This window comes from Larimichthys crocea, chromosome VI (genome assembly GCF_000972845.2).
Source record: "Larimichthys crocea isolate SSNF chromosome VI, L_crocea_2.0, whole genome shotgun sequence".
Lineage (NCBI taxonomy): Eukaryota > Metazoa > Chordata > Actinopteri > Sciaenidae > Larimichthys > Larimichthys crocea.
Window position 1 is genome coordinate 20,344,969 of NC_040016.1, and position 24,601 is coordinate 20,369,569.

The window sequence follows — 24,601 nt, forward strand, 5'->3', positions numbered from 1 at the left end:
CCAACTTTTTGCTGGAAAAATCAAAAATTTTTACTGAAAAAGGAAACGGACTAATTTATTTATTTAATTTATTTAGATTTTATTTATTTTATTTATTTAAACAATCTTCATGTCTGACAGTGCAGTTCAGATGATCCATGAAAGCATGCGCAGGTTGTGTTACGAATATTCTCCATCATCGTAATGTCTGTTTTCTTTTTCAGGGGAACTTTTTTTCAGTCCTTAAGTTGTGTCAGGACTTATTATATTTGAGTTTGTTTACTCGCCTCCTGTTCCCCTGCTGGAGCTCAGCCTGCCAGCTGCCATCAGTCAAACGCTGAGGCACACCCCGTCCAGCCGTGTGGATTAAAAAAAGGTTTCGATGTTTCCCCAAAGAGCCCTTTTCTTACTTTATACATTTTAAACTACTGTTTCTATAACTATACTGGCAGAACGTAAAACAAACAAGCAACACAAACAGACATTTATGGATGCAGAGGGATGAATGCGGCCTTGGTCAAATGCGTGTGTCGTATTTCACTGGAGGTCGGGGCCGGGGGGTCAGCCTGGACAAGCTAAATTAACTAATTCATGAATGGAAAAAACACTCGCGTGAAAGGTGATGAAAGAACTAGATGCTGATGCTGGGGCAGGGACAAACTTTTTGCGTGGAAAAATCAAAACTTAGCACTGAAAAAATTTTACTGAAAAAGGAAAAGGACTTTTAATTTTATTTAGATTTTATTTATTTTAAACAATCTTCATGTCTGACAGCTGCAGTTCCAGATGAATCCATGAAAGCATGCGCAGGTTGTGTTAACGAATATTCTCCATCATCGTAATGTCTGTTTTCTTTTTTCAGGGGAACTTTTTTTTCAGTCCTTAAGTTGTGTCAGGACTTATTATATTTGAGTTTGTTTACTTCGCCTCCTGTTCCCCTGCTGGAGCTCAGCCTGCCAGCTGCCATCAGTCAAACACTGAGGCACACCCCGTCCAGCCGTGTGAGATTAAAAAAAAGGATTTCTGATGTTTCCCCAAAGAGCCCTTTTCTTACTTTTATACATTTTAAACTACTGTATTCTATAACTATACTGGCAGAACAGTAAAACAAACAAGCAACACAAAACAGACATTTATGAATGCAGAGGGGATGAATGACGGCCTTGGTCAAATGCTGTGTGTCGTATTTCAAGCACTGTAAAGCTGGCAGCACTGTCAATAATGTGTTCCTCCCTGTTTTTTTTAAAGCAATTTAAGGTGACTAAGTTGTTTTTATGTCTACTTTGATTCTCATAGGCTGTAGCAGTGTGTCACTCACCGTCGTCGTCCATTCAGAGAGCTGAAACCGGTGAAGGAGCGGCTCCTGTGGACCAAACCTCCGTCTGAAGGCGAGTCGAATCGTAGCTTCACCGACATCCTTCAGGGAGAGACAGGAAAAAATAAAATAAATGACAACAACACAAGAAAATAATTACATGGCCAATGATTTAAATCCGCCGTCTCAGGATTTCTAAAGATCTTCTTACATTAACAAGCATCTGCAACCAGGCCCTGTTCAGGCAACTGTTTGATTTTTGGTATTAGGGTATGTAAAAGTAGCTGCCAAAGCCAAGAGTGTCAAATTGAATGAATACTAGGTTGTTACTGCTTGTGTTTTCAGATTCTTGTTGTCCATCTCCATTTCTTCTCAACATGCACACAACCCACTGAAACACTGAGAGTTAAGGGTGGTCTTTGCTGGTTTCAGACAATCCAAAACAGGAAACACAGCACCAACATGTCTGGGACACATTAAGAAAGAAACATCCTGAGACACACACACACACACACACTCACAAACGTGCATATGCTTGTATACAGATAGAGAGCAGTTATGCATTTACATATAAATCCAAGCTGTGCAGCTTAAATTGCACTAGTTGCTGCATGTCTAGGGGAAGTTAATGTTGGTGGATCAGTCAAGTCTGAAATCATTCAACAACTACTGATGGATCCCAGAGGATTAAAGTCTAATAACTTCTGTAAGCTCTTGACTTTGACTCAAACTATTGTACACAACCTCCAACTAGCGGCATGTGGGGGAATCAACTGTATCAAAATACTTCAAAATTTCAAAGGAAAATAAACTAGAAGATGGCTGGAAACTAGTTTAAAATAAATTTTGCATTTCCTATAATATTTTTTTTCAGTATCAGGCTGCTACATTGTCACATTCGTGTGCACAGTGTGCACATAAAGAAGTTTACAAGCTAAAGTCTGATGGCAAGAAAAATAATACCGCAAACGTGGCTCCACATAGGATCAGACACTGTAATAGAGTGTAATATTTTCCACATGGTACGTGGTCTAAAAGGTTTTAGAAACACTGATTCAAAGCAAAACAGGAGGTTTAAATATTTCACATATACAGTAAACGTCTGGATGGTCATGGTTCCCAGAGGATGAATAATCATTTCTTAAGAAATCCTCTGGTTTTTCCTGTAGCCCCACCAGCAGTTTCATCTTTTTGGTTTAAAGAAGCACGCATCGACAACCATTCCATGAATTTCCTTTAGTCCAAATATTAATGAACTGTAATAACTTTGATCATCTACCACTTCTTTTTATCTGGCCATTCACCTCTGGGATGAAACAGGTTCCTCTGTGACCTTCTAATGCCTTTCTGATTTCGAATGCGTGTGTTCTTGTTTTGCCTCAAACAGAATGTTCTAATATCTCTTTGTTGCACACCATGAATAATTATAACAAGGGAGTTTGGAACAAATTCAAGCGTTGGTTAAGAAACTCATTGTAATTGTAGCTGACTGCGCATGAAATAAGATTCAGGCGAAATCGTATTACTCCATGATAAGCGAGCGCGAAAGCATTTCCTGTATGACAGTGAAGAAAAAACTACAACAAAGTAGAAACGGTGGATCAGTGATGAAGAGCAGGCACACAGGTACACAAGCTGCAAGCTCCACAGAAAAACACTGTGTGTAAGCAAATATACGATAACTACGTACTCGCACACACACACACACACACAGTCTGGACACCATCTGCTCTGAGTCTTTCATGTGGTTCCTGTGACGCTGAGTTTGGTTGAAGCAAAAACAACAACTGTCTTCTTCTCAATGAGTTCACAATGAGTCAGTTTTACTATAATTTACAGAAAATATGAACAAAAAAAGATCAATCATTGCCAGAACTTCCTCATCCTGTTAATATCTGGGCGAGTATGGAGTCCTTCCAAATTCAAATAAACTGAATTAAGGTCATCGTCTAGGATTTGTACTAGAGGAGGAATATGCTGCCAGTGTAAGTAGTTCAGAGTAACCCAGTTTGGAGTCCTGACCCAGAATGTAAAATACACTGTTGGCTCCTGATGCCAACATCAACACCGTCACCAAGCAACCGCACATAACACACGGGGATGGAGAAACCAGGTCTGAACATTATGAACCAAAGATAGCTAAGTAAGCACTTATACCACACACACACACACACACACACACACACACACACACGTCATCTCAAGGTGAAACATGATTGATTCTTAGCAGTTTTTCAGCATCCAGTGGAGCGATGTCCTCCCCTCTTAAAATCACTCTGCCGAAACGTTTCTAAGAAATGCAATGCAATGAGACGTTTGCTGTTACTGTATCTTTGTGTGCGAACAATAGATAGTATGTAATATGGATTCGTAACGACACCCACGGGTTCCTTAAGAGCCGTTATGAAGCTCAGCGTGTGGATCGTAGGTGGAGCTGAGTCGCCTGGGTGCGGATCCTGCATAACTTTAAGCCTTAATATAATGTGAGCAGGTGAGTTGTATATAAATTCACCCTCAGTACAGTTGTCATGAACGGGGAAATTAGCTACAGAGACCAAAACTGTTTTTTGTACCAGGCTGTAAACATGTTTATTTCTGCTGTGAACATGGGGACTTATGGAGACTGACTCACTTCTGGAGCCAGCCTCAAGTGGACAATTGAGGAACTGCAGATTTTGGCACTTTCACAGAAAGTTGCCACTTGTTGTGAACTGGTATTAAAATCTGGCAACTGTGCATTTCCTAATATAACCTCGCTGCTCTACAGATGCTGCAGAGCGTAGTCGAGCAGTCACAGTAACACAGTTATAGTCATGGCTGAACGCCACATTAACCAGCTGTAACAAACTATGTAAAGAATGCAGTCCAGCTCCGTCTATCAAACAAGCATAAAGACCATTCCTGCAGTCACAGACGACATCAATCTCCACCTGTCCGCTCAGTTACACTCTCTGCTTCAACATTTTTCGACAGCTCACACAATCAGCTGTAGGGAGCGTCTGGATGCAGCTGTTTCTGTCAGTCGCATCATTCAGAGAATAACGTTGTCACAGTGTGCTGCATACGCCTGACAAACCTCTGAATGTTTGAGCCTGCACAAAGAAACGAGTTAGAGGAGATGAGATGCTTCGGAGCATCAACTTTGTGTTTGTCAGAGGAATTCAGGGATTTCCTCTAAAACCATTGAATCACCACCACATGTGGCCATGAAGCAGAGAGAGGAGGAGGAGGAGGAGGATAAGTGGTTAGTGGGGAAGTAAAAGATGAGACATTGAGCTTAATGTAACCAGCAGTAATGAAGTGCAGTTACTTACTCTGCTTTATACTTCTGCAACATTTCATAGGGAGATATTGATATATACCATATTTTTAACCAGTAGCTTTTTTAAAGACATATTTTACAAACAAAACTTCAATTATAAAATACGATAGTGTTACGACCCAATAAAGGGGTATGAAAGGAAGTAACATAAAACCAGATTGTAAAGGTTATTAAACAAAAGTATTTTATTAAATGAAAGTTTTTAGATTGTTTTAACAAAAGGAGGTGGGGCAAAAGGGAACTAAGGGCGAGCAAGTGCTGATAAACGAACAAACCAATATAACAAAAAGAGAACTCTAACAGAGCCTATGTTATCTAACTAGAAACCAAAACGAGAAAGAAAAACCTCACTAACTAAGCTTCTAGCAGATAACCAAAAACACATCAAAACAGCACTTCTAAACTAATGGATCTAACAGAAATAGTCTACGAATAATCAGTAGATATAAACTAACTAAACCCTGCCCAGTCCCAGTAAACCAAACACAAAACCTCCAGTTACAAAATACGAACAAACGAGTATCATGCGATACATCCGAACGAGGCGAGCTCAAATACACAAACAACAAGTGAAGCCGCCACGATGCTCGGGCGGCTTCCGTAACAATAGTGCACCTGCACCAGCGGCAACTTTAAAATGTTGCTTACATGTTAAATGATCAATAATATGATGTGTACTACTGTAAAACTCTGAAAGGGAACCTTCTGCCCAACAAGTACTTTTACTTAAAAGTAATATTGTCTCCAGTTTATTTCCAAAAACAACAAAAAATCAGAAAAAAGGGACATCACAAGACAGAAGGTATTATTCACTGCCCAGCTCAACCCTGGATATGTGTGGATGAAGTGTTTATAATCCTGACACACCCTCTCCTCCTGTAAATGAGCTGTTTGAAGGAGTCTCACGCTGCTGGATGATGTGACTGTGTTTAAGGAAAAAAGACATCTGCACTGTTTAAACACAGAGAGAGACAGCAGGGAAAAGAAACAGAGCGAGAAGTTACATCCGACTTTAGCGATGAAGAGGAGAGTGAGAAGAAGAGGAATGTGTGAGAGAAGTTATACATGAGTCATATTTATCATCATCATGGCTTAGATAATAAGCCGTGATGACCAAATTTATTTGTTATTGCAGCATCGTGGATCAAGTCTGGTCTTTAAAATCAAATCGCCTGTTTAACACCGCCATAGTCACGTTTAATAAAAAGCTTTCAGTCAGAAACTGAAGACTTGAATGGTTTTTGCTTTCAGGTCTTACAGACAAGTCTTAATTTTTAGTCTTTAGTTCACATGTAAAATCGGTTTATTCAAACTTTGGTTGTTTCATAGTTTTGTGCATCATCTCTGCTACAAAGATCCAGTGGCTTGGTGTCATAAATCAGAATTATCCTTCAAGTTTGGGGCAAGTTAAATGTTTGGACATCAAGTTTTGGTCTCGATTACAAGAGCAAACTTTAAAAAAAGGAACTTCTGTGATGGTGTTGTTCCTATAACCTCCACGTTTCTTCCAGTAATGGCTCACACCATTTTCTAGGCTTCTCAACACTCTGCTGATACAAAAAAATATTCTGTTATGGTGACGTAAAAAAAAAAAGAGGATGTAATCAGATCACAGATAAATTGGAGAATACTTTGCAGGATTACAAATTTAGAATTAAATGATATATGCACACGTCACAGCACCAAGAGTGAAATAAAACCTTAAGCAAACGTTAATACAGTCGACAGTTTATTATCACCATGGATCCAGAAGAAGAAATGTTTCTCTAGGTGAAAATTTTTATGATATTATTTCTGATTTGAAGCAGGAAAGGGGAACGTCATCACAGCACAGTGCAAGTTCAGCCTTCCAGCTGTGACAAAGCTCGACGTCAGGTCACTGTTTACCTGGAAAATGTTTCTTCTGAGGTTATTTTTTCATTTCATAACCTGTACTATGTGGTCTTGAGTTGTATATTTTCATTGCAAATCCTCAGGCTACTGAAAAAGTACAAGCAGAGGACATTTTTAAGCTCTTTTGCATATTTGAGGTGATCCAAAAGTCACGAAAAAGTAACGCTCGTGTTGCTCGGGTTAGGTTACCGATCTAACTATCGGATTACATTCTTAAAGCAATCCTCCCAGCCCTGCTCATAATATAAAAAGCTCCTGTGGTTTTCGTTCAAACTGGCTCCACACCAGCTGATCTCACTGATGATTAATTAGCTGCCGGTCGGCTGGCTGGAGGTGTGCAGGCCGGCGGCTGCAGTTGCTGTTGTGTTTGGAAAAACCTGCAGCTTCTTGTTTCACAGTGATTGAGAGCGACTCGAGAACCACTTGTGTAAATGTAACTGAGAACACGTGAAAAATATATAAAACCTGTAAGAATACGTTCTAATTACAGGTTTTACTGATGAACCGAAAATAAATAATGTGTGGAATGTGATTCGATGAGGGAGGCGCATTCCTCGAGTGATGAAGAACTCCGAGGGGACGAGGATGGATGAAGTGTGTGTGTCTGTGTGTGTGTGTGTGTCAGTGTGTGTGTGTGTGTTTTTAAAAGGGGTGTCTAGAGGAAAGCTGGGGAGAGATCTGGTCTTAAAAAATTAGCCTTGACCTGCAAGTGATTTACGGGGGTCCCATGTGGTGAAGAGGTGGGAGGCTGGGGCCTGTGTGTGTGTGTGTGTGTGTGTGTGTGTGTGTGTGTGTCTGGCTTCAGAGCTGTGAGCATGCAGCTGACCCTCACAAGGGGCCTGTACATCGTCTGTGGTGGCAAACACACACACACACACACACACACACTCAAGCAGACACACGTCAAACACTTAACACGCACGCACAGTTCAAAACTCAAACATCGGGAATTGATTTTCTCCCTCTCCTCCCTCTCAGGGTGTGGTGGTGTCACAGTTGAATGTGGGCTCATTGGTAATCACTCTCCCTCAGCTTGGTGTAATTAGCCTCGTTTCTGCTTCATCGTTGGCCTGGTTTTGACTCTTAATGATCAGTTCCTTCCCTCAGTCGCTGTGAGGCCGGAGCCATCAAACAAACAGGTTTGTAAAGCTCCGGAAGCCTGAAAACTCAACGTGCTTCATGCAAGGAACACCAACTGGCACATCTGTAACGCTGTTTCCGTCTGTTCTCCACGCAGCTTCGAACCCGTGAACGTTGTGTGTCTGACTTCTGGTCAGCTCGAGCTGCTCTGTGCAGAGTGACGCATGCTGCTCGTCAAAAAATAGAACAGTATTCTCGGCGGAGCAGACAAACGGATCATGGAGCTTCCGGTGGGATTACTAACATTGACTAGAAGGGCTGTGATCAACTCTGGCGGCCGTGGGACACCGGGAACGCGTCACACGCGACATCCATGACAGTCCGAGCAGCACGGCTAACAAACTGAGCTAACAACAGCAGCAGTTTACTTCACTGTCCATCAGGAAACTCTGTAAATCACAAAGAGTTAACCAGTTTCACCAAAATCAGTGAAATAGTTGGTGGTGTGTGCCGTAAGTTAGATGTGGATGTGTCCCACAATATAAAGACTGGTCATACGTTAATATGCCCAGTATTTACAGGTACAAGGTGTTTAACCTTCCTGTATACATTCATCTTCAAACAAAAGAGACTCGGACAATCAAACATGCCAGAGCAGGAGCACAACTCTCTGAAATCGAAACTTTGGACAAAAGGAAAAATGCACACAAACCACATTGTGCCTGTGATTACTGTAAAGCCATGATCAGAGATGCCATCTGATCTGAACGTCCTCTTTAAGGACGGATCTGAAATAATGGAAAGAATCCAACACGCTAACCAGCACAGATAATGATGTCTGCTGATTGTGTGTGTGTGTAACCTGACCATATGGGAAACAGCTTCAGTTTCTGTTTGTTGAAACACGACAGAAAACAACTGAGGAACCTTCTGGATGTACATCGCCTGTCTCCTGGGTTTAAGTGTTTATGGGCTCCTACTTTGTAGCTCCACTCATCCTGCCTGCATGTCTCTGTTAGTGGAAACATATTTGATGTTATTTTGTGTTCTTCTTTCCATCTGTCCTCTTGTTTTTGGTTCAGCTCCCTGTTCTTATTTCAGATTTTTTTTTTCTCGCTCTCTCCTCTCTGGCTCACGGATCATCTGTGATCTTCAGAAGACGGCTTTAAATTACTTTTGAATGCTCCTCTGGGACTTTGCTGAATTTCCAAGTAAACAAAATCCACAAAACATCTTTTATCGTATTAACGAACAAATCTCCCTCTATAGAGAGTCATGCCGGTTAGAAGTTAGTCGCCATAAATCGTCGGATCAAAGAGATTCTTCAGCAAGACAAGAGAAAGAGTTTGTGAGCATGTGTTAAAGAGAAGAAGAAGAAGAAGAAGAAGCTTTTAATTAGCTTCTCCTAAATTAAAACATTTGTTCATTCCTGAGTTGTTTTTTCGTCCAGTTTCAGATCATCACTGACACTCAGCACCTCTGGCTCTGGAGCCAGCTAAAACATGATTGGCTCATTTTAGAGGGGTCAGAGGTCACGGATGACTCATTTCCCCCAGGGTGAAGAACTATGCAGCTCTGGACACACACACACACACACACACACACACACACACACACACACACACACACACACACACAGCTAACAAACAGGGTTTGCTCATAACCTTCCTGAAATAGCGTCCATAGTTGTAATGTGTATGTATCCAGCAGAAGTCTCTGATTCTCTCCGAGTTTTACTCACTGAAACACTTTCGATAAAACAAATCCACCTTTGAAATAATCAACACGCTGTTAATGAGCTCCCGTGATTGATGGACCTCATCAGGTATTTAACCCTTGTATGGCATTCGGGTCTGTGGGACCCGTTTTCAGTTTTCATCGAAAGAAAAATGAAACAATTAATTATTTTTTCAACCTGAAATTCATTGGCTTTGGCTCATTTTCTGTGAAGAACATAAATCAAAACACATTTTCTCTGACCGAATACTATAAACCCACCCTACGCATTTATATTACATACAGGGTGTTTGGGTCCACTGGACCCGGGGCTAATAAAAGTGTGGAACGTGTAGGTCCTGTGTACCCCCACTCTGTCTTCCTCCTTTCTTGGGCTACTGATAGTGTTTTCTGCCCCTTCTGCACAAGTGTGTGTGTGTGTGCGTGCGTGCTTGTGTGTGTGTGTGTGTGTGTGTGTGTGTGTGCGTGCTTGTGTGCTTCAAACACCATCTACTCTTACATTCCTGCACACTTTCCCCTTTTATCTTGCGGGAACCAAACTTTTTTTTCTCATACACTATCACACCTGCAAATGGGGTGTAACACTATAAATATGACTCTGCCAGTGTGGTCACTTATCATGACTTATCAAGATGGCCAAAAGATTTTCTGCTGAGAGGGCCCTCCAATTGATTTTAGAAGAGACAGAAGCTTCTGATGGTGAGATTGAGGAAGAGGTTTCAGAATATGAAGACCATATTTCTGAGAATTCAGAGTCTGACAGTCACTCTGAAGACCCAAGATGGACAGAAAAACACAATACACTTGCAGCAAGTGCAAAAAATACATATGCAACACGCACACCATAAAACTCTGCCCCTCATGTTTGGTATAGGCAAAGACAGGCAAAAAATTTAATGGGGCTCATGTGTTGAGAATGATGCTGTTTATGTGTTCAATGTCTAATGAAGTTCAAATGAATAAAAATCAATAGTTGTGAAACATCTTTCTTCATTTGTAAATGTTTTTCCACCCACTCCTCTTGATTATAACTGATTTTCCTTTTTAATTCACAAATGTGATCTAACAAAGAGCAAATATTAACCATGTTTGCTGTTCATATAACTTGTAATTGACATGTAGTAAACATCTGGTGAGTATTTTAAGAGAAAATTATTGGATTGTGGTGTTTTGAAAGCCCAAAACTCTAGCGGGTCCACCAGACCCATAAATACTGGCTAAGTAACAACAATACTAATACCACACGAGGGTTAAAAGAGTTTCTCTTCAATCTTTGGCAGCAGACGTTTGTTTATGTCCTGCACTTATTTATAGCCTTACTTTTAATGTCGTGTTTCTACAGCTTAGATAGATATAACAGGGTTATAAATAAGGTAATAACCAATTAAAATAGAAATATATACTAGAAATAGAAAGATAAAGTACCATACACACACCTTTCAAGTATACACTCATGGTGTGCTCCTGTATACCTTTGTTAAAAATCACTTTTTTCCAAATGTTGCCACCGCTCGATCTCCATTATCCATCATCTGCTATACTATAAGTGCTTATCCTTTGGAGGGTCATGGGGGACTGGATAAATCCCAGCTGAGATTAAGCGAGAGGTGTGGTACAACCTGGAAAGTTCTTTGCAGGGATGATAGTGGTTTCTCACCAAGTTTGCTCTGGTTGTTAAACGGTTTCCATTCAAGGACTCTTAGTACCTTGATGCTATGAAGCAAACCAGCTTGTGTTTCCACCAGTTTTCAGCAGAACCATTGTTGTCACGTCATCAACGATTATAGATGATGATTAGATTATGATGAGCCTACTTCGGTTTGCAAGGAAATCCTGATATTTTTTGGTTCCAGCTGAAAACCAGCTTAATTATGAACCTATTTATTTTTGGTCCGATTGATCTGAACGATTCAAAATTAGGTAAGCGACCTAGAGTGGAACTGTTCATGCTCACATTCATATCCACAGCCAATTCGACAATGAACTTCTTACCCTGCACGTCTTTGGAAAACACCACACGGATCTTATTTCATATTAAGTACTTCATTACTGATTACTAATGCTTTGTAATTAAACTCTTCCCTTTTTCACACGAACAGGTTCATAGCTGGATTGGAAGAGTCAGAGTTTACTGGGCAGTTGATTACAGTTGTGGAGAATTTTAGTATCAATGGTCAGTTCAGTCAGTGGAGAGAAAGTGCACAGGAGTCTGAGATGCTGAAAGCTTTACTGAAGCTTGGCCAAGGAGAATGGAGGATTTATCGATACACGATCAATGCAGCTGTCCTCTCTGACTCGTCTTTATGTCTTCTTGTTGACTGACTCTGTAGAGGCTTCTACGTTATGAACCTTGTGACCTCGGTTACATACTGATGAACTGGAAGGCGTCAGCCTTCCTAAACACAAACATACAGCTGCTCTGTGTCGCAAAGACGGAAGTCAGAGTCCTCATGACAATCTAAGATTTAACACTGTCCCTGCAGTAACCTCAAGGCATGCTTGACCCTGTGTAACCTCCATATGTAGCAGAACATTCTCTCACAATAAGCAGCTTCATGAGTTTTTCAGGATCACCAATGTTCGGCTCAGTGAAGCTGGTAAACCAAAGAGAACCAGATCAAGTTAAACTTGCTTTGTCGTTCAGGCTCCTGGACTGAAGGAAAGGAAATCCTGGCAGCAATTACATTTTTGGCAAACTAGTACATAAACATATTTTGTAAGAGAAAGGGTTGGCTATAAACACTAACATCAAGGGTGTGGAGCGCCGTATTTCTTCTTCTTCATCCATTTTAATGTTGCCTCACAGCCTTCTACTGTTTATCTGTCTTCTCGAGCTGTTCACAAAGTATTATGGGTACGGCTGGATGCCAAGTGTGACGCTGGAAAGTTTTGAACTCGGACATACACACGCAATCAGAGGGTCAAAGGTCAAGGACGAAAGGAAGACCATAATGTAAACATTATAAATATGAGAGGCGATAAGGTTTTTAGTGGTGCATTGAGCCTCTGAGCTGGTTGTGACAGCTAAAAGCATTTGATTTATAATGGGTGATAACACATCACAGTGGTATGACGAGGTTTTGTTTTTAGGTCATCTGTTCGATTGTTGTTTTAAGTGAGTGAATTAACACTGAACTGGAGTTCTGTTTACATCGGCTTTCAACATTCGGCTCTGTCAAAATGTTTAGATTGAGTTTGGAGGGGAAAGAAACAAGGGCCATGTTAGTGGAGAGGTGGAGGGGTGATCAACAAAAAATGAGGTTTTCTCAGGGTGAATGGGAAAATGTGATCTTTGGGAAATCTTTCAGCCCAAGTCTATAAAATATGTCGTGTTGAAAGAGTAAAAAAACAGAAATTCTAATCGTTCGGTTGTATTTCTTTCTAGTTTCAAGTGTTTACAATGTACACAATGAAATGAAATTAATCCATGGTTCACACATCGCACTGGTTGCCAAAGTTTTTAAAGTGTTGTACAAGTGTTGTAAGAATTATTAAGGTCCTTTATTTAAGTATACTACAATATAAATTCAGTCCACACCTGAAAAGCCGTGGCTGCACCTGCCATCCGTAACCACACCCAACAATGATGTCACAGTGTACTGACACGCCCCAGAGTGCACTTCTGGGTCACTTCACCAATTTGAGAAGCTGACAAACTTTCAGTCTTTCAAACCTGAATTATTTTTTTTTATCAGCTGCTGCTAAAAATAAGTGCTGACGGTGAACAGAAACATTGAAGCTGTGGTGATGTGAAACAAAAACGAGCTGAAAGACGATAAAATGCTCCGTCAAGCTGAGTGGAAGTGTAGATTATGTAGATTATATAATATTTCACTGTGTGTGAGTGACCGCTTTCATTTTACACACAGTCATTGATCCATTAAACCATTAACTGATATATTTTCAAGTAAAAACTCTGACGTGTTATCAAATCAATTGATTCAGAGTGCGGTGTTGGAATATGTAAATGATTGGATCATTATTACATTTGAGTGGCATTTTAATGTTGCAGCTGGTCGAGGTGGAGCTCACTCTTCTTCGCACTTCATGTACTGTTGAGTAAATTAATCATGAAACATCTTAAATTATAGAGACACTACAGAGATGAGGACTGAACTCTAAAGAAAATAAAACAACACTCAAGTAAAACTATGCTTAAGTTGAGTGAAAGTACTTTAAGATTTGAATCAGTCGGTGAGTGCGTCATCTAAGCGGAGGGTCGTGGTTCGATTCCCAGCTCCTCCGGTCCAGTTGAAGAGTCCTTGGGCAGGCTACTGAACCACAAATTGCTCTCGATGGCTGTGCCATCAGTGTGTATGGATGAGCTCAGTATCATGAGTGCTTTAGATGGTAAGCACTCCTCCTGCTGCTGATGTGCAGTTGGCACCTTCGGCGTGTGAATGTGAAGCGCATGGAGTCTCTGAAGTCATTTTCCAATTACCGCTGATCTAAATATAACTACACTGAAGACAGTTATTCGAATGAATGAAATGACAATAATTATTTTATGACATAAAGACACTTTTTACTTTACTGGCTGGTGGTTAGGCAGCCAGAGAGTCATTTCTGCTCACAGCCTCCGAGCTTGAGTACAACTGAATGTAAACAAGACGTATGAATAAAGCGAATGGCAGAAATTGGGAACAGACAACATTCATTTCTTCCACAGGAAATCAGGAAAAAAAAGACGTAGGTTAAAGGAAAGTAGAAGAGAAAGAAAGAGAGAGAGAGAGTGTTGGAGGAGTTGTCCTCCTCTGCAGCTGTCATTCCTCTGGCTTCATGTTTCAGTCGGGGCCATTTTTCACGTCGCTGGTCTCCTCTTTCCTCTCTTTTTTTTCCATTTTCTCAGATTTCTTTATCTCTCTCCCGTTTGCATCTCTTCCACCCTCCTGCCTCCATCACTCTGCATCTCTTTTTCCCCTGGTTCTGTTTGTCTCTCTGGTTTTTAACTCATTCTGCAGACCTCCCTCCCTCACTCCTCTCTCTCTCTCTCTCTCCCTGCTGTGTGTTGTATTATGTGGCGATATCCACGGTTCCTGTGTGTTTAGGCCGAGCCAGAGCAAAGATTAAAAGACTCGAAAGTAACTCGATCTCTTAAATCTGTTGACATAAACTCTTCACACACGGTGTGCATCTCTATTTTTCCGAGGAGATACAAACATCTGGGCTCCACACACACACACACACACACACACACACACACACACACACAGACAGACATGCGGAGCTTCTCCAAGTCCTCAAAAAAGATACAAACATCTGTACTTTCCAACACACACATGCACAACGCTACACAAACACTTAGATGTTTCGTGCACACATTCATCATCATCTTCTACAAAAGATGAAAAACATCTGCCCACTCCAACGCGGCCTCACGGTGACGAGCACATCTGTTAGTGCTGGCGAGCTGATGAACATAATCCTTATCTGATTACGTTCATCAATAAACAGCTGACTGCGGAGTTATGCTAGAAATGTCCACGATGACCTTGGCATCCAGATGTGGATTACACTTAAAATCCGGGGCTGTTTATGTTTATCGGGACAAGTGCCAGACTTTCCTCAGAGCATCCAGAGAGAAAACGATTTACTGTGAACTAATCAGCAGCATAAATCACATAAAACTGTCCTTAATACGTCCACAGGCGACCAACCAGAACTTAAGTTATGTACTTCTCTGTTGCTTTCGTCTGTTTGAAACACACACACACACACACAAAAAGACAATAGCAGTTGGTTTCTGCTGTCAGAATAAGGTAAAACTGGTCCAAGAATACACTCAGCTGACAGTTTATCATAGGCACAACTAACACTAATAAAGTCCTGCAGTAAATCCTCCCTTCACGAAGGTTTCGATGTTTAGTTTTGGTTGAATTTGTGTTGATTCAAACTTTGCCATTTCCAATGACGAGTTTGCAGAGCTGTTGAATTCCTGACAGGTTTAGTAACAACAAGGACAAACGTGCTGATTTGTATTGTTAAATTAACGGTTGTTACATATGAATGAACAAAGAAAGGAAATACTTGCAGTTGTGGATTCTTTCCTCCTTCCTCCTCTTCCTAATTCTTTCCGGTGATTTATTTGCTCAGTGGTGCTTATACCGGGTTTGTATGCATACTTGATAGATAAATATCATAAGACAACACTCATTCTAATTCCCCGTTGAGGGCTAGATGATGTGAACTGGAAACTTTGTATGCCTCCGTTTCTATTTGGGATTACTTAGTAACTGTTAAGCCAAGGAAAGAGAAAAGGGAAAAAATACTGTAGCACGTTTGTTTGTCCTTGTCAGCCACCGTAGTGCTCCACACGGTTTATATCAATGACGGAACAAACTGAGAAATTTAAAAGACTCGTTTATACAAAGGTAACCTTCTGTAGCAAACTACAAATGATTTATAACCAAGTTCATATCTGTCAGTCACAGCCCAGGCAGTGATTGTCATTTAAAAACACACATTTGTTACCCTGGTTACCAATTTATTATAATATCTTCTCACACTTATGACCACATGATAATCACCGATACTGATACATTCAGACAGAGGAAACCTTTGTGGCTGTGAAGTGAAACCAATGGCAAAAGCTGCAGTTCCTCAAACGTCCACTTGAGGCTGGCTCCAGAAGTGAGTCAGTCTCCATAAGTCCCCATGTTCAAATGTCCAACTTCACAGCAGAAATAAACATGTTTACAGCCTGGTACAAAAAACAGTTTTGGTCTCTGTAGCTAATTTCCCCGTTCATGACAACTGTACTGAGGGTGAATTTATATACAACTCACCTGTTCAGATTTTATTAAGGCTTAAAGTTATGCAGGATTAAGAGCGTGGACGCTTTGATTGACAGGTGGGTGTTGTTACAGGTGGCTTTTTTGAGCACCCAGACTTCATTTGGCCCGCCTCAGCTCACAATTTTAAATTAGTCGGGAGAGGCAGCACACTCTGTACTTCACATGCAGTTCTTCAGAAACCTGTTGGTGACGTTACTGATACGACATTCATATTTATACTGACTGACACGCAGACCCAGGCCAGTACAGATAGACTACTTTGGACATGATCCATCTCTGGTCCTGAAGGGAACTGAGGGACCTGTGAAGAAGTTTTTGCCTCAGCCTGTACAGCATACGACACCCTCTGTGCTTAGACCCAAAACAACTTCAAAAGAGCAGCAGAGGATGGATCCCTCTCTCAGGAAGGACACGTGGAACACACCAACATGGTAAAATGAGTATGGAGAATCACAAAATTATAGAGTGAAGCAGGTGTGACCCAGTCTCATCCTCCGTTTGTTTACATCCTCTGCTGTCCACTGATCTAACTCCAACATGGACATCATGTCCCTCCATGTACTTTTCATTTCATTCATGATCTGTTTCTCTCTCTGTGGCTTTTTATTTTCACAGCTGAGGGGATATTAAAAGGGGAATCCATATTTGACTCTCTCTCTGTATCCATCTCTCATCAACCCAGTGTGTTTCAGTCCCTGAAGAGAGAGAGAGAGAGAGAAAAACAAAACAGAGACCCGATAAAGAGACATCACTGTGCCTGAACGGGTCTGTCCAGTACACTCTCAGTCTGTTTCTTGCTGTCATTTTTGATTCTCTGTGATGTGAAGGACACGAGGAGGAGGAAATGGAAGAGGAGGAAGAGGGGAAGAGGAGGCAGGGGAGAGGTTCTGGGTTTGTAATCACACCAAGTCTCCATGGTCGTCCCCTCGATTAGCCCTGCTGTCAACACCATTTAAACCATGACCCAAACATGCTGTACACATAAACACACACACACACAGAATAAATGTACAGATCCTCGACCACGGACACACTGCCTGACAGATGCATCTGTTCCTCCACGTGTGTTTATGTGCATGCAAGCTGTATCATCTCATCATAAGTTTAAAATGAATGTTGGAGTACAGTATACATGTATATGTTTCTGTCTGTGTTGTTTTACACGTTTCTTCATCTTACGTCTGATCTTATTTGTTGATGTTTCTCATTTAAATTGAATTGAACAGAAAAAAAACTCGAGAATATAAGCTGTTGCACAAACTTTACTAAAAAACATTATTTAAATTAATGCTCTATTTCCCTTTTATTGTAGTGTCTGATATTACACATTTAAAAAAAAAACCGAAGAGCTGCAGTACCAAAATGTTGGAAGAACTGAAGTTTGGATTCAGATTTATAACTCGACACTTGAACATGAATCACTGAATCGGATGCATGCGCCAAAGCGTTGCTCTCTGAATCAAATGAGTCAAAGCTGAATAAAATTATTAGGATAGGTTGTTCTGTTTAGATACGCTACAGCAAGTTAACAGAAAGAAACCAAATCCAACACACACACACACACACACCTGAATCAAGCAGTTGGCACCACGGTTTTACTGTTTGTATGTGCCAATAAATCAAGTTATAATATGAAACTGTTGTTATTAAATTCAGATTTTAATTTTCCCCAGAAAAGAAACAACCTCATCCAAAGTCAGCATGTGTAGAGAGCGCATCGATGTTCCAAAAACTCTAACGCTGTGTCTGTTACCGTTAATCTAGTTTATATCTTTGGCATCATGTGTACTTTAAATTCTGAATACAAGTTATTTATATCATCAGTCTTTGTACTTGCACCCTTTTCTGGTAGTTTCCCAGTAGATAATAGATATCATCAGATCTGAAGGATTACAGTGAGACATTATTAGGCTTTCAATAATGTGTGATAGACAGACAGATAAATACGCCTCCATAGCAGAGTGTTGAACATAAAAGTCTCACATATTTCATCCCACTCTTTAACTACTGCACGGCACTGACAACTCCTCGGAGACAACGGACGGTCTTAAGTGTGTTGAGCCTAATGGGTCTGTAGCTTTTATCTGGCCATGTGCTGCAGGCATCAGACTGATTTAAGACACTAATATATCCAGCAGAAAAGATGCTCACAGCAGATGTAGTATATGAGCCCCAAAGGTGCCGTTACACTAGACTGGTATTTATCTCAAACTACCGGGTGGAAGCTTTTTGGGGATTTAAATCTGAATTTAAAATAATGGACTAAAACTACAACGGCATCCAAGTTATTTTTCAGGGTGTTAAAAAGTTTATCATAGACGAGGGTGAAAACAGGCCGATATTTTCAGGGTCAGTTGAGGAAGTTACTTTTTTTCCATCTCTGTCCATTTTCCATTTTCTTCTTTGTTCCACATCAGAGTCCTCACATTAAAACATTTGAGTAGCAGTCCTCAGCTTTCGTTGCTATCCACCTCCCTGCACACCTGTCACTCATTCCCACTAATCAGCCACCTCCTATATACACCTGCCCTCACGCTCGTATGTCCGATTGTCGTTTGTGCCTGTGAGCTTGAAGCCTACCATACACTAGAAAAAAAAGAGACTAAAGTCCGACATGTTTACTCTTATGTAAGCCAGCCGCCTGCTTTCTAATCGTGCTAGAGCGAACAAGATGAGAGAAAGACCAATTTAAGACATCTCAGAGTTTTACCTTACATCAAACCATCAAGATGACGGGAGCGTGCCGCAACTAAAGCGAGACTGGAAATTTGTCTGCAACTGTGAAATCATCCAAAAAGTAATTTGGTGTGAGGACAGCATTAGTGAACGAGCCTTTGTTTTGCCTCCTCATCTCAACCTGTTCTTGGTTTTTGCTCATCTGCCTGCCCGACTTCTTATTGGACTTCTTTGCTGACAGCTGCTAACATTTAGCACTTGTCATTTCACTCCTCACCTCCCTCAGCCATGTCTCATTTTGCACCTTCCAACTTGGATGTGAGAAGGAGAAGAAGAAGGAGGAGCGAGGATGTGGGAATATCCTTTCTCAGTCCAGCATTGTTTCTGGGAGACAGCAACTACTCATGAGTAAGTAACATTAACACCCGACCACTGCTGCTCCAATTCTGCCGTGTCAGAAATAACATGTTACAATCTGTAGTCTGATTACTTTGTTAACAGAGCACGTGTGGAGTCAGTCATTTAAAGATGAATATGTGTTATATTTATATCTGAGCCAAGATAAACTTGGAATGGAAAATAAGAAAAGGGGGAAGAAAACAAAACTGCAGTATGAGAGTCATGCACATTATAAGTCAGATCAGCTGACACAAAGAACTAATCAGATTTTGATCTAAGGGGTGTAAAAAAAAAGCTTCTGCATGGGATGCACATGTGGTTTCTTGTGTCCTGGATCAAGATCTGGAGGACGGGGGAGTGAGGACAGCAGGGAGCATGATTAGCATAATAGAGTATCTGTTCCTGAACGAAAACCGAGCAGCAGGACGCCCCGGTAGCTCACCTGGTAGAGCGTGCACCCCATGTATCAAGGCTGACGTCCTTACCACAGCAACCCAGGTTTGATTTCAGCCTGGATCCTTTGCTGCATTCTCCATCTCCCCTGAATCTCCTGTCTGTCTCTCAAGCCATCACAGTCCAATAAAGATATTTCTTCAACAACCCCTCCCCCCCAAATGAAACTGCCTTCCTACCTTATCTGCTTCCTTCTTTGTGATCCTTGCAACATCCACCGGATTTGTCCAACACTAGTTGTGTCCCACAAACGTTTATAGTCCATTTAAAGTCAATTTTAAATGTCCTCTTGCATGTTTGTAGCTCCACTGACAGCTCAGCATATTTTTGAATCACTTGATGACTCAAAAGGGATTTCATTAGTCACTTAATGGACACAGCCAGTGCTTCCTCAAAGCGTCTGCTTGTGCTCTGTTGAAACTTCCCCGTGGACGCAGAGTGTGATGGGTTCAGCAGAAGATAAGGAAGGATGCATTTCTTGCACGTCTTTACGGTACCTGAGGGTCTTACAGCTGTTACTGTAGTTCAGGATTCACACAGCTTTCAACTACTGCCTGACAGTTACTTAAAAGCTCTGAGATATCCAGTTAAAGTGAGATAAATCTCATTTCTGCTACATCGATAAAGTTAAAATTTTACTTAATTTAATTTGAAGATGAATCCAAATCAGTTTATAATTTCTTTTACCTGTCGATACAACACGTCACTGTCCCATGTTGTGTGCTCAGCTCCATCTGTTTATGGTAACAGTGAGATTTGTCCTGCCTGAAACAACAAACTGAATCTGCCATCTGTGATTTGTGATTCAGTTTGGTCGTTGCAGCACAGCTTCTTACTTGGATTCCCTTTTGAGCCTCAGATGTTTCACTACAAAGGGATGAAAAACATGTTGAGTATACTTCTGTATAAATGTGGCATCTTTTTGTAATGTGTAAGCAGGACCTGTGTGTTGTTTTTGGTTTATAAATGTCTGAGGAAAGGACAGATTTAAAGTGACCTGTCATTTGGCTAGAAGGGCAACTGTGATTTACACTTGCGATGATTTTTTTGGCTACTTGGGGGCAGCAAAAACAAATTGTGAACACAATATTGACAAATTATCACCTTTTTATGTTGATCATAAACATACTTATTTACAAATCAAGCAGTTACAGAGCAACATCATCATTCATCCACTATTTGTGGATTCGTGTGATAGCACTCCACGTCTTGACCCATTTTGACCTTTACAACAGCTCTTCAGACGTCATGGAGACTATGTCTATGATTTATACAGTCTATGGGCCAGACGGAAAGAACGAGCTGATGATTTACTGTCACCTAAAACCTACACAAAGTTCATGTGGTGCTCCTCAGGAAATGTCTCCTAAACCAGAGGAAGTTTACAGCTCTGGTTTGTTTGGAGTAAACAAGAGGAACCGGGTTGTTTGGACAGAAATAGAACAGAAGTTCTAACTGAGGCAACAAAACGAGAGGCTGAAAAATACTAAAGTCTCCGTGAATCATATCATGTGTCCAGCCACCTGCAACATTACTATTATTATTCTAACCTTCTTCTGTTATGAAATTCTCAGGTTTCTTCTCTCTCTCACACACACACACACACACACACACACACACACACACACACACACGAAGCTGTACTATCACTTCTATCTGCTCTTGATGTTGCATTCAGCCTTTTAGCACAGCGACCTGGAGCTCCATCACTGCACAGCAGGTAGAGACTTGATCCGTCCTTTCGGCTGATTAAAGCCTGAGCCTCGAAATTAATTGGCTGTTATGTAATGTGATTACGATGTCAGCTGGCGTCCACTTTCCTCATGAGGAGAGGCGACAAACCTGATATACACAGAAAATCAGCGACAGTGAGAGGAAACCATAGAAAAAGATGAAATCTCTATCTCAGACTTTGCGATATGTAAAGAGATGAAAGCTTGAACCACTACAAAGATATAGACAGTAATTTCACCTCGTAAAATCGTAACAACGATCCGTGTCTAGATCTACTAAGATTCCAGTGGTCGGCGTCATCTACGTTCTCATACATCCAGAAACTTGTGGTTCAGAGTCAGGCATGTGAGTCTACACCCTAACACCTAATTCAAACTTGACAGAAACAAAATAAAACTCACCAAAACCATCTTGGTTTGTCTCTCCACTGTTCCATCAATCACCAACTCCGGTTTCAAGCCTTAATTCAATGTGTTGTGGGTGGGAAAATATTGCGAGAGGGAGGTAGGGCAACAGAGAGGCGGTGGGGTGAAAGTGTGTAGCTCCAGAATATTTATTAGAATCAGTAGTAATAAAAAAGTGAAAAACTTTTTACATATATCTTCAAACTGTTGAAGAGATAAAGTCTTTGCCTGAGGTAGAGAATTGAGGTCAGCTCACAGGTGGGATAAACAGTCTCTGACTATTTTGCACATGGAGGTGATTATCCAAAGAAATTGGGGATTTGAGAGTTCTGTATTTTATATTCAGGCCTTAACTATAAAAACGACCCTCCGCTCTCAACTTCCTCCAACCCCTGTGTCTGTATAATGTTGCTCAGATTCCTGCATTTCTATCCAATGACCAAGATATTGCTTTGCGTCAGGGTAGCCAGCGCCCTTATGGAGCAGAAACCTGATCTATGGAAATGAGCAGAATGCATATATGTAGGCACAGCGTGCAGGGCTTCACAAAGACAAGGCTCCCTGCGGCTCAGCAGGCGACGGTTTGGAAAACCTGGCTCAAAACATGAACTGCTGCCAGGACTGCAGGGAGCCCAGAGTTAAGAATGTCAAACGCCGTGAGATTTAATCCGTAAAAAGGTCTCCTCTCATACACTGCACATTACTGCACTTTGTATGATTTTTGCAAAGTTGTTCTTCTCGTTATCAGGCCACTTGGAAAAGGAGTATCAAGATTTATTCTTGCGTCTTCACTTCGCATAACTCAATCTGATAGGAAAAGTGGGCTGGATGCCTAAAATAAAAATGTGAAGCTACGTACTGTATGTGGGAAGCTTTTCGCCGGTGTTTTTCCTTTCACATGATTGACTTTACTTGGCATAATGTAGGCCATTGAAAGGGCCCTGTGGGGTGAGCTCAGCCAATCTGGAATTCCACCCAAGTGTGAAATGGAAATTCTTGTTCTGCCTCCCGAGGCCACGAGCGTTTTACTTAGACAAATGACACTTGCGGGGGGCATCCCCGACACAGCGAGGGCTCAGTGAAAATACGCCCTAAAACCCAACACTTTGTTATTTGTTAGATCTGCTGTGGTTTGTCGTCCTCAAGTGAAGCTGGAAAAAAAAAGAGTTTCTTTGTGCGTCAGGTCCCTTTTGTCCTCAGCAGGTAGAGCAAAAACCAGATGTTTCAGGAAAACCACGGTTAAGATCGTGAAAAATCTTTAGTGAGAGCTCAAACACGCCTCACTTCTTGCACCTGGTGCTCAGACACACCATCCTCAACGCTTTTGCTTGACATCGATGGAACACATCATGAGATTAAGGCGAAGTGATGCGAAGGAGAATTCATGAGGACGTAGGAATCTAACTGTAATTATATTAGCCTTTTCACACCTCCTGAGAAAGGATGTTAAATAGATATTGATGGAGTATAAATTAATGCTGGCATGGAAGCTTTTGACCTTTTTTATACATTTGTTTAGAAAAAATGATTTTTTCTTAGTGCATACATCACAACAGGTGGGATTTGGCAAAACAACATTATGGTACTTTTTTATGACGATAATGTTGTTAACATGCTTACTCTTCAAGCTTACTGGATAGATTTGAAAGAGAAGAAAACTAAATGTATGGATTTGGAGCAAATCTCTTGGTTCTACATTTACCCGGATCTGCCATTGTTAACCTACAATGTTGCATTGCTTCAGGGAATTGTGGGACAGCAGTATCTACTTCCCTTTGGTGAAGGATGGTCAAGTGTATCCAGCTCTTATCATGGCCTCTACATAAATACTTGTCGGTCAGGTAGGAACCTTCCTGAGCAAGAAAGACTATGAGAAGCTCCTGGTGGAGGTGTAATGGTGAACTCTGGAAAATGCTGTATGTCTCTGATAGAGTTGTTGGAACTACAAAAACACTACAGGACAGTGATTATAGATAGTAGAGCCCACCCCCCTACATGATCTTTGGCTGGTTGCAAACAAACAAGACAACAGAATCAGAGTTCTGCCAGTCTGCGGATGTTCATCCAAATAAGAGTCGTGCAGAGAGGTGTTCAGTTGGCTGTTCTGGTTATCTGGATGAATCAGCTGAGTAAACACTGGAATCCCTAAATATGTGGTACTTGGACTGATCCGGGTTTTGCTCTGCAAGCTCATGCATCATAATAATATATCATAATAACATATCGCCAGACATAAAAGGTCAATATTCTGCAGAATCCTGAATTTAAAGTGCCAGTTTTACATCCAGTGTCAAAGTTGTTTTGAATTCTTGCTTTCCAACATGCCATGGCAACCAATGTGGGGTTATAGTGATGGAAAGATTGTGGTTGTTACAGATCTGTGACAGGATAAAGAATGAAATATGCAACTTTCACCTTCAGCCTCACAACGTGAAGGACACACCACCTTCTGCACTGACACTAAATGGTTGTGTTAAATTGTCTGTGATGTTATTCCTAAAGATACTGGGTTGTGCATTTTAGTAAAAACTGCTCCATGTAACAGGCCTCAGTTCAGTTCAGGACTGCTATGTTTTGAATGTCAGGCTGACATTATCTTCTATCAGCTGTAGACAGGACAGATGCTCCAAGGCTCATTCAGGGGAGCGGGCCACATGCTGAGAAGTGATAAAGCACAAACATGCATACGCTGTACATACCACAAAGGGGGCATGCAGATACTTTGAACACACTGTCGATGTTGGATATTTTGTTGAACTTTTTATTCTGTAACATTTGGATTCATAAAAAAAACTTTCAAATTAAATTAACTTGA

The 24,601-nt window shown here is 41.1% G+C and overlaps 1 protein-coding gene and 2 long non-coding RNA genes across 3 annotated transcripts in view; 2 read left to right on the forward strand and 1 right to left on the reverse strand.

The window, feature by feature from the left end:
• The window catches only part of LOC113745836 (uncharacterized), an 11,035-nt gene extending 9,653 nt beyond the window's left edge, over positions 1 to 1,382 (forward strand). Inside the window, exon 5 of the long non-coding RNA XR_003462444.1 lies at positions 1,276 to 1,382. This is a non-coding gene — a long non-coding RNA (uncharacterized LOC113745836). The remainder of the gene's footprint in view (positions 1 to 1,275) is intronic.
• Positions 1 to 24,601, reverse strand: part of ripor3 (RIPOR family member 3) — a 60,705-nt gene that overhangs the window by 24,436 nt on the left and 11,668 nt on the right. Inside the window, exon 2 of the mRNA XM_019272697.2 lies at positions 1,298 to 1,396. Within this exon, the coding sequence (XP_019128242.2) occupies positions 1,298 to 1,395 (98 nt within the window). The 5' untranslated portion in view covers position 1,396. The remainder of the gene's footprint in view (positions 1 to 1,297; positions 1,397 to 24,601) is intronic.
• On the forward strand, positions 18,448 to 19,603 carry LOC113745837 (uncharacterized). The gene is made up of 2 exons (XR_003462445.1): positions 18,448 to 19,204; positions 19,536 to 19,603. It is a non-coding gene; the product is annotated as an uncharacterized LOC113745837 (long non-coding RNA).